This window comes from Rhamphochromis longiceps, linkage group LG7 (genome assembly GCF_057381845.1).
Source record: "Rhamphochromis longiceps isolate RC_006_pf linkage group LG7, R_longiceps_female_GT1.1, whole genome shotgun sequence".
Classification (NCBI taxonomy): Eukaryota; Metazoa; Chordata; class Actinopteri; order Cichliformes; family Cichlidae; genus Rhamphochromis; species Rhamphochromis longiceps.
The window spans coordinates 26,179,028-26,189,632 of record NC_140563.1 but is presented as its reverse complement, the minus strand read 5'-3'; the positions used below and the strand labels follow the sequence as shown (position 1 = coordinate 26,189,632).

At 38.7% G+C, this 10,605-nt stretch overlaps 1 protein-coding gene across 3 annotated transcripts in view; it reads right to left on the bottom strand.

The window, feature by feature from the left end:
* The window catches only part of LOC146665411 (NT-3 growth factor receptor-like), a 110,197-nt gene that overhangs the window by 88,066 nt on the left and 11,526 nt on the right, over positions 1–10,605 (bottom strand). For all 3 annotated transcript variants that reach the window (XM_085413086.1, XM_085413087.1, XM_085413088.1), the window contains exons 2-3: positions 6,873–6,947; positions 497–568 (exon numbers count right to left, since the gene is read on the bottom strand). In XM_085413086.1, the coding sequence (XP_085269212.1) occupies positions 497–568; positions 6,873–6,947 (147 nt within the window). The remainder of the gene's footprint in view (positions 1–496; positions 569–6,872; positions 6,948–10,605) is intronic.

Genomic DNA, 10,605 nt, shown 5'->3' with positions numbered 1-10,605 from the left:
ATTATATTGTAATCTCAAAAGGAGCCAAGCTGAAAATACAGACCCTACCCTTACCTGGTCCTTATAAGTCATGTATACTTGAAAATTATGTGTGTATCCATGGGCTTCACAATTCACCTAAACATGAAATATCAGTGTGTGTGACCTTATGGTACTCATAAGTCACATAAACCTGACAGTGTCCTCATAAGTAGCAGTAAATTCAGGTTTGACCAAAATTTAACCCTAGCCAAAATCTCAACAGATGGGCGTGTTCCTGGAAGCATGGGTCAAATTTTTTTGTGATTCCCATGCCTCTAGGACCTTCAGAAAGGCACGTTCCCATTTGTCACATTTTTGTCATAGGTACTGATATATCATGAAAACACGTATGTGTGTGTGTGTGTGTGTGTGTGTGTGTGTGTGTGTGTGTGTGTGTGTGTGTGTGTGTGTGTGTGTGTGTGTGTGTGTGTGTGTGTGTGTGTGTGTGTGTGTGTGTGTGTGTGTGTATACTCACATGTAGCGCAGGTGTGGGTTCTTGGAGAAAACGCGAGCCTGGATCGTATGTAGGTTGCTCCTCATAATGGTTCTACCACACACACACACAGACAAAGAAGAGAGAAAGCACTTTGAATAACTTTCAGCTCTGTTACTCTGACAAACAGACAATTAAAAATGAATGAACGAATGAGCAGATAACAACTTAACAACTCGAGACGATTTATAGTTGGATCAAAATCAGGTCAACTACACAACAAATGTGAAAATCAGTGAAAGTATATTATTATTAGAACTTATTATCCCACTTCTGACAGTGAGTTTCTTGCTTGAAACAGCGCCAATGAATGGATTATTTTCCATTTTTGCTCGTAGTACATCTGTATATTTGCTCTCTGCTTAACTTATATACAGTGGCTTGCAAAAGTATTCGGCCCCCTTGAACTTTTCTGCATTTTGTCACATTACAGCCACAAACATGAATCAATTTTATTGGAATTACATGTGAAAGACCAACACAAAGTGGTGTACACGTGAGAAGTGGAATGAAAATCATACATGATTCCAAACATTTTTTACAAATAAATAACTGAAAAGTGGGGTGTGCGTAATTCCAATAACATTGATTCATGTTTGTGGCTGTAATGTGACAAAATATGGGAAAGTTCAAGGGGGCCAAATACTTTTGCAAGCCACTGTATATGTCATGTGAAAGTGTATGAAGAGAGCTGCACAACAACCAACATTTAGCATATACCTGTAGAAGCAAAAGATTTCAGCCAATTCTGGTCCACTTTAAATCCGGAGGGGAAAGTAGGCTGTGCGAGTTAATAAGCAGCACTGCCCAACCGTTGAGGCAGCAGTAAATCTGACAATTTTTAAAGGTCAATGGCCAACAACTAGCACATTTTGCTACTCAGACTCTTTCACCTGTACTGTAACAAATGTTATTTACAACATTTAAAGAAATAAGTTTGGTCTCAAGAAAAGTGAGGCCAAAATTAAGAAAGGTGTTGTTGCTGGTTCTAAAAATCCATGATCTGATATTTAATGATGAGTTAAAAAGGAAACTCAAGTCAACTGAATGAGTGGCATGGGAAGGATTCATACAGGTTGTCAATCAGAGCACACAATTACAAAGAGCTTTGGATAACATGAAAGCACATCAGCTAATGAGTGACAGAATGTCAGTGAAGATGCACTTTTTGAAATCACACTTTGACTTTCTTCCACCAAATCTGGGCGATGTCAGTGATGAGCTAAGGCAAAGATTTCATCAAGATACGAAGGTGATCGAAAGTAAGTGATTTTGGTTTTTTTGGAGATCTTTGCTATTCCACAGTGTTAAGCGCACTAATTAATAAACTAAACAGATTTACAACAATTTGCTCACCTAGAACATGCTGAAAATCATTTAATAGGAAATTATATATCAGCACAGTATTATGTATGTCTGTGAAATAAAGCTATAATAGAGGCTATTTAGTGTTTTCTATGAGAAACATTAATGGAAATGGTTGTAGAGTAATAGCCTCCAGAGAACCAGCCTATTCATTGATGTCCTCTGTGATGGACATTTGTTTTCGTTCTCTATCGTTTGACTTATTTGAGCTACTCTACTAAGTCTTGATGTACTAAAAAGAGTACAACCTGGGCTTTCCATTGATTTCTCATGTGTTTGTGTGGCCTCTATTAGATCCAAAGAGAAAGGAAATCACAACAAAAGTTCAATGGAAAGATTCTTTTTTCCACGGTTCTGAGGAGGAAAGTCCAAACGATAGTGAGCCTTTCTAATATTTCCCTAGAAGTGCCTCTTAGTCCTTAACCAAACTCTTAATACATGTTAAGATACACACTGATTTTAGACAGCAGTATGTCATTTTGAACTCAAAAGCATACAGGAGTTATGGCAGCTGGGATGAAACAAATCTCATCTATAACTTGCATCTTGTTGTGGAGACAATAAATGTTTAGCATAACAAGAAGAGAAAAGAAAGAAATGGAGGATGATAAAAGAAAAAAATTGACTGGTCAGAGATGCACAGAAAGAACAGAGCAGCTGTGTCTCTTGTTTGGAAGTTTTATGGTTCATTAAAAAACAAGTATGATTTGAGTACCAGTATACCCCAGTGGGTTGAGCAGCCGACCCAAATGCTGAACGGCTACTGCAGATCTGATTCCCCATGCCAGGACATTCCCTGCGGATCATTTCACTTGCTCCCTGTCCATCCTTTCCTGTCTGCACTATTGTCCTGCCAAAAAAATAAATGAAAATTTAAGGCCAAAATTGAATCTTAAAAAAAGCTGTAACTATAGTAACCTATTGCTAGTAAATCATAATGATTTAACAAAGTGAAGAAAAATTTGATGTGGAGGCCAGTGAAAAGCTGCTCTGTTGTTTGTTTTAAGGCACAGTAAAGCCACATTTTAGGTGTGGCCAAGTGACAAAGGGTTTTTGGTTTGGTGGCCTCAGGATCACCTCTATTTTGGGCGGATGATGTAGCTCTTCCGGCTTCATCAGGTGCTTGCAATGGTATTGGTTGCAACCAACAGTGAAGCAAAATGACTGTACAAAAGATGGAAGACCTGGCTCCACTTCCTCCCACTATGCAAAATTGAAGCCAATATGTATTGCTCCAGGGGACTGTCATCTTATATAAGCTCAAAGATATAAAATGATCACTTTTTAATCCTAGTACAGCATCGAGTCAGTCAAACTTCTGGGATGTTGATCTGGTAAGTTAATTGGCAGAGGGGGGTGTTGATTGGTTTCAGCTTCGTTGGTATAAATTAAATTAAAGATGCACTAGAGAAGAAACAATAAGAGAACCGTGGAGCCTGACTGGCATTTGCCATAGAGTACCAGAATTGGCGGGTCCACTACTGGCACCCTGTGCTTTTCACAGATGAGAACAGGTTCACCCTGAGCACATCTGCGGTTAACATTATGCTGCCTGTAACATTGTTCAGCATGACCGGTTTGGTGGTGGGTCAGCAACGGTCTGGGAAGACATGTCCATGGAGGGACACACAGACCTCTACAGGCACCCTGACTGCCATTAGGTATGAGGATGAAATCCCTGGACCCTCTGTCAGAACCGACACTGCTGCAGCGTCGCAGTGCAGTGAGTCAAAATCACTCAAATGCTCATGCTTTCCCATTTTTTTCTGTTCTTAACACATCAACTTTGAGCACAAAATCTTCATTTGCTCTCTCATAGGATGTCAACAGTTCTACAAAAATTTGGATTTGGTTCATTCTTCATGTATTGGATCAAAACACTAAGCAGTTCTCAAAATGCACGTGTTAGGACAAATGACCTTACTTTCCAAAGCTTCAATCTAAAGAGGGACACCAGACAGCGCTGTCTGCTTTCAACCTCAGTTTTAGTCATTTTCATCAAACTACTGTTATGGAAAAATTCTAGTTTATCCTCACATTTAGATTTATATGTTTAGAATCTTACTGTATGATTTTGTATAAACCTTTGCCTGCTTAAGATGAAGCAAGTGTGTGTCAGTATGACCTCACAAAGAACTGCTTAGCTACGCCTAACGATATTGTGGAAGGACGAAACTCCCAAGATGACCGGTGTCAGGAGCTTCCTGGGAAAAGATAGTGGCAGTTGCTCTCTGCCCAGCAACAGCCCGTGGGACAGAAACCTGTTGTAACTAAAAAGATGCAGAGAGTTGTGTGTGGAGGGGTATAAAAGAGGAGCTGAGACATCCCAAGGGCAGAGCTGGCATGACTGTGAACTGTGATGGTTGATGTGTGTGTTGGCTCTCCTGCGCAGTAATAAATAGCTTGATCACAGCTCTTTCCATGTTGCAGACTTTATTTACAAAATTCCATGACACTACTAGCAGCAGCAATCCGACAAAATGTAGATATAAATAGATACAGACCACAAGATAAGCCTGTATGCTGATGATGCATTACTGTTCCTTGGGAACTCACAAACCTCTCTTCTGAAGACAATCACACTCATAGATAAGTTCTCATCCATGTCAGACTACTCCATTAACTCAACAGTTCTGCCTCTGAACTGTAAATTTCAGAAGACCTCCATCACTACACTACAGTCGGGCAACATTAGGTATTTAGGTATAATTTTTTCCACCAGCCTCTCGGTATGATTGAACCATATCCCTCTAGTAGAAATGGTAGAAGATAATCTCACGTTTTGGAAAACTTTACCTATAGCACTCAATGATCAGTCGTCACAATTAAAATCTGCCTAAAATAAACTACTTGTTCTCACTGATCCCTAACAAACCATTTACTGCCTGGTTTAAGACACTGGACTCAAACATCTCAAGTTTGAAAACTCTACAAAAGCCAAAACACAATGGTGGTTTAAAACTACCAAATTCTTATTATTATTTCTTATCCAATAGATTGCTTATATGCTTCAAAATGCATCAAATCAAGCTCGCTAGGTAGCCCATGGCTGGACCTAGGACAAGCACTCTGTGGAAAAGTAAAAATCTCTAATCTGCTTTTCATAAGGCATAAACCTTTCACCATGGAACGAGAAAGGGATAAAACACGTAGGAAATGTTATTCAAGGGGAAAACTTTAATGCCATTTCATTTAATTTCAGGAACTCTCATCAAGACATGGAATCAGCAACACTAAGTTTCTTGATTATCAGCAACTGAAATGTATCACACAGGAAAGATTTAATCCCGATCAACTGAACTTAGAAATACCTACTTTGGTAACAGAATTTTTACATTTCTGTATATCAAAATTTGTAATAAAAGCTTACTGTATATAGTAAGTTTTTATTAAAAAATGATGATTCAATCTTCCGACTACAAAGTGAGAGTGATATCTTTCCGTCAATCCAAATCACAACTTCTGAACACAAATACGCTTAAATACATTCAAAATGACTAAAAGCCCTTCTTACAACTTATACAATGTACTTGTACAAATATGCAATATACAAAGATGACCACTGCTGGGACTGGTGTCACACCTGTCTCCTCTATTTTAATAGCATTCTAGTTTTTCACACAGTCATGCTCACTATTTACAACTCATACACTCACTCAGTATAGAGCGAATGAGCTAAACAATTTCTTTAGCAGGCTTAGTTCACAGAGATGGTCCTGTACCACAATGCTGTAAAATACTCAGTTTAGCATCAACTACCAGGCTGCAGTCCATGAAAAATTCTCACTTCACATTACCCTATTTTGTAGTCAACTGCCTATCAGATGTAATTACTCAGTTGAATTTAACCAATGACTACACCCTGTAATACAATAACTTGTGGAGCTGGTGGACTTTCAGCATGTCACATCGCAAAGGAATTTTGCTCACTCTTTTTTTAATATGTAGCTCCTTGTTGTTTTCCTTTCTATTTTAAAAATTAAGGATTTTGCTTTAATTTATTTTGAAAAACTTTAGCTATTTCTGATACCAACAGAACAATTGCACGTGGAGGAAACACATCTATTACCTATTGTTGGAAGAAAAATAACTATAAAGCTATGCAGGTTACTTTAAGTTTGTTTTCCTATTGAAATTCTAATACCATGATAGTGAAAGAATGTTTATGTCATTAGTCTACCTGTATTTATGGAAGTAAATCTAATTACAATTAAATATCTAATTGAATGGAATCAGTGAAATAAAGTCCTAATAGCTTTGACAATAGTAAAAGTAAAAAACAAAGAAAAGCTGGTTTAAGTAAGTCACCAGCAATTGGGGTGAAAGCAAACCAACCTATTCATGCACTGTTAAATGCTGTTTTCCTCGACGCCCTCTCTTACCTAGATTTGAAATAAATGACAAAGGCAACTCCAGACTAGCCATTTGTGTGCATGCATGCATTGAATTCTGCACGTAATCTGCACCACAAATTATTTTGCTACCACAATAAAACAGGAAGTGAGGGAAACAGACATAGAACTAAACATGGGGGAATTAACACAGAAGGGAAAGGCTGGAAAACACTAAGGGACTCCATAAAGATTAAAACAAACTGAAGATATTTAATAAGAAACAGGATTTGAAATTCAACACACAACTATGTATCAAAGCACTGCTAACAGCCTTACTGGACAATATTGTTTACTTCCCAAGTGGTCCAGCTCCAAAGTATGCTGAGGTGCTTCCTTTCATCTGCTGTAGACTAAACTGTGAATTGTGAACAGATTCTTTCCTGAGATTGGGATATCTCTGGGTCTAAATATTATTAGAACCCCATGCTTGGGTCAGTGGGTCTTTGAAGTGTGCAGGGCTGCTTGAACCTCTTTAGAGGAAACATTTGCTTTTGCGCATGTGTTTTTAAAGCACTGGTCTGATCCCCAAGAATAAAGTTAAATTTCACTGGCCAGACATTTCAGTGATAACATGTTGTAGAAAATGCCTTACTACTTACAGCCTCTGTAAGCCGGTGTAGAGCTCCATATCGAAATCCCTCAAGGTCTGCAGACCAGTCCAATTCTCGATGTGTCTGTAAAGGAATACAGGCAAGACACTGTAGTAGGGTGTATAATGTATCAAGTTACAAGTAACAAATTAATAAACTAACAATTTATTTCATGGATCAGATTTGTTGGGCTGTTTATTCTAGGGTGACCAACCGTCCTCTTTTCCTATATTCTGACAGAGGACCCGTGTGTGTGACATCACCCCCAAACTGCTGCTTGTTCTGCGCTCACAGACAGGACAGACAGCGCGTAGCAACGCACCTAATGATGTTTAAAAGATCCCAAAGCGCAAGTCCATCTTTCAGACGAACTGCAAAAGAAATTTCCCTCGTACCGACCATAGCTGGATGGTGATTTTTCGTTTTTATGGGCCGATGGGGTTTTTTTTGTAACGGTATAAACAATGAAAGGTGGTGGATTGGCCAGATGCTGGCCGATGTGTAAAAATAACTCAGTTGTTTGGTGGTGGCTGTGGCGGAGCTTCCACAGAGGTCAGCAGGTGGATGAGGGAAAGGGGAGGCAGGAGGAGGAGAGACCCGAGGCGGTTGCAGGTGAAATGAACTTCAGGTAAGAAGTTATGACCTGCAGTCTGAGTCAGATATAAACCAAATTTAGGTGGAGTTTATTTTCATTATGCTGACCTTTTACAGTCAGTTACAATAACTCGCACTGCGTACTAGCTAGCATGACAGAGTTTCTACAGCTGGGTGGGTGCTATGATGCTACTGATGTTGAACTTTATTCACAAGGTTAGTTATTAGAGTTGCCAACCGTCCTGTAAAAAGCGGAATCGTCCCGTATTCAGAGGAAATATTAAGCATTTCGTATTGAGGTGAAAAGGAACAGTTTGTCCTGGACTTCAGCTAGAATGGAAAAAGACACAAAGCTGGAGTTATTCTGCATCATTACGCTGCACAGCTGCTTCTTCTTCTCTCATTCTCTCCCCCTCTCTCTCCTGTTGCTCCTTCAATCATGACACTGATCAGTGATAAGTGAAAGAAGAACAGAAAGAAGATACCGCCAGATGTCGCGCTAAACAACAGCAGCACGTTTAAGCTTGATCAGCTGTTGTTAGAATTTATTTAATATTAATTTCTAGTATCAGCTGATGTTTGCTGGAGCCACAGCTGTAAAAGCTGCTGGTCATGATGTCGGTTTGGATATGTGGTGAGAGGGAAACATGAGGATGAAACCAGGAGATGTCCTTACTGAATCATCAGAGCTGAACAAGTGATGGAGAAACAGGTTTACCTTTTAGGTGACATGAATGAGTTGAAGGGAAGTTATGAACTGTTTCTGAGAGACAAATAACACCAGGATCCTTTTTTATGTAGCTGACAGCTGGTAACTGTGCAGGGGTGGGTCTAGCAAAGCTTTGCCAGGGGGGCAGGTAGGGCATTAATAGGGAGAGGGGGACACAAAGAAATACTTTTCTTTCTTATTCTCATTTAAAATCTCTCACTTTTATTAAACTATTATCTGAATCTTACAACCAAAGTTTTTACCTGATGTAAAATGTATAGAAATCATACATATACCAACAAGACAGTGTATATCACTGTCACAACAGCGTTTGTTTTCATTCAAAGGCTTTATGGTTTTTCCTATAATACCTGGTGGGCCGGTCTGTAGTCAAAATGCCGGGGACGATTTTATGTTTCTTTAAGCAAGTTCTTCATGACTGAGCCAAGTGTCCTCTTTGTTGGAAATCTAAATATGGTCACCCTAGTTTATTCTATAACATGTCAGATAGTTAGCCCTGTAGCCCAGTTGGTTTCCTCCAGTTATGCTGGCCTCCTGCCACAGTCCAAGGACACTGAAGTGTGACATGTTAGGTTGACTGATTATTCTAACGTTGCTGTAGCAAAATAAATATTTGATAACTTTGAGCAGAGTGGTTGAACTGATGATTGCCATATGACATGGTATAAATACATTAGAGCAGGGATATCAAACTCATTTTACATGGTAGGTCACATACAGCCCACTTTGATATTAAATAGTCGGTTAGATCCCAGTTACCCCTGTACAGGAGGTCTGGACCAGCTCTCCATCTAACGGGTCAGAGTCTCTATATCCCTATGGGTATCACCATATTAGATGAACTGAGACTGATTTAAGCCGGTGTTGATGAGACTCACCATGGTAGACTGACTGGACCAGTGAAACTCTTCTTTGTGTCATTTTAAAGTTTACTTATACATTTAATTTCAATTGGTTGTCTCAGTTTTTCCAAAAGATTAGAAAATACTGCTTTAGTTAATGAAAAGTGTCCGTTTGACGTTTTTGGCTTTAATTTTAAGAAATAAAGGTGTAAAACTGCAGAAGAAGTTTTGGTAGCTCATTGCCCAAACTGTCCTGTAATTACAAAGCTATAGCACATAGAAAGAGAAAATGCTGAACACAGACTTAATTAAAGAGATGAATATTTGGTGGAGATCAGTGAATACTGCACTCTAGAAATTGATCAGCTAGACACAACACCAGTCCAGATATCTCTGAGTATTTCTCTCCATATTGCATATTTACAGCAGACAGTTAAAAAAGTGGTCAACCACATTTTGAGCAGTAGTGCTATTACGTAACCCCCAGGTAAAGCATGCACATACTGTAGTCTTGAGGTTACTAAATATAACAGAAAATGTTCAAACCAACTATTTTTGTGCCCAACAGTACTACTACTGCCTGTCCTTACTCCTCCTCCTCTCTCTAGTCCTCCTTTCTATTTCTACCCCTCTCCTCTTTCCTTCCTTAACTTGGCACTGTTTGAAAAGTCACAAACAAACCATCAATGTTTGCTTGCCAGAAGGAACTGCAATGTTACAGCAGCCTCCTACACACTCTGCCTCCAAAGTGTGAGAAACACAGCCGTAGAGAGAGGGAAAGCAAATTTGGAAAGAAATTCACAGACCGAATGTCATCTGTTTGGTCGTAGGGATGATGACTGCCAAGTGTGGAGCTGAAAGAGCAGTTTATTGCTAAAGTCTTTATTCGTTTCCCTTCTTATTTGATGTAATTACAACAAATATATATCAATATATTGTTTTAAAAAGCACATTTTATTGCACATACAGTGTTGTGCAAAAGTCTTGAGCAATCCCCATTGCTTTGTATTTTACTTACATGGAGCCAGACTCTTAATTAAATAATTCAAGTGATCTTGAGTAACAGTCCAGGTCTGTCAAAGTTTTTCTTTGGACTTTTTCACTTAGTTTATTATTGTGCAATTCATTTATCATTGACCTGAATCACCCAAGCATAAAAAAACACCTAACTCAAGTAATGAACCAATGTGGTGTATGCACAGAACAGTCAACTTGGGATGTCTGTAAATGGACCGATTATTTTACAGTGCTTACTCTACTTGAGCATGCAGAGTGCTTTATATAACATGCCTCATTCACCCATTCATAGAAGCATTTGTTTTATATGTCTTAGTGGGTTTTTTTTAATGTTTTGTTAAACTGTTAAAACATGGGTGATGTCAGCTTAAAAAAAACTAAAAGCTTTCCACCTTTAAAGTGACCTTGAAATTTTTGGATGGAAAATTTCTAGTTTATTCTCATATTTATATTTAGGTGCTTAGAATTTCACTGTAGGATTTTGTATTTTCTTTTATCTCTTAGGTGAAGGATATATGTGTCAATATGATCTGCTGTAGGCTGCTTAACTATGTTATCT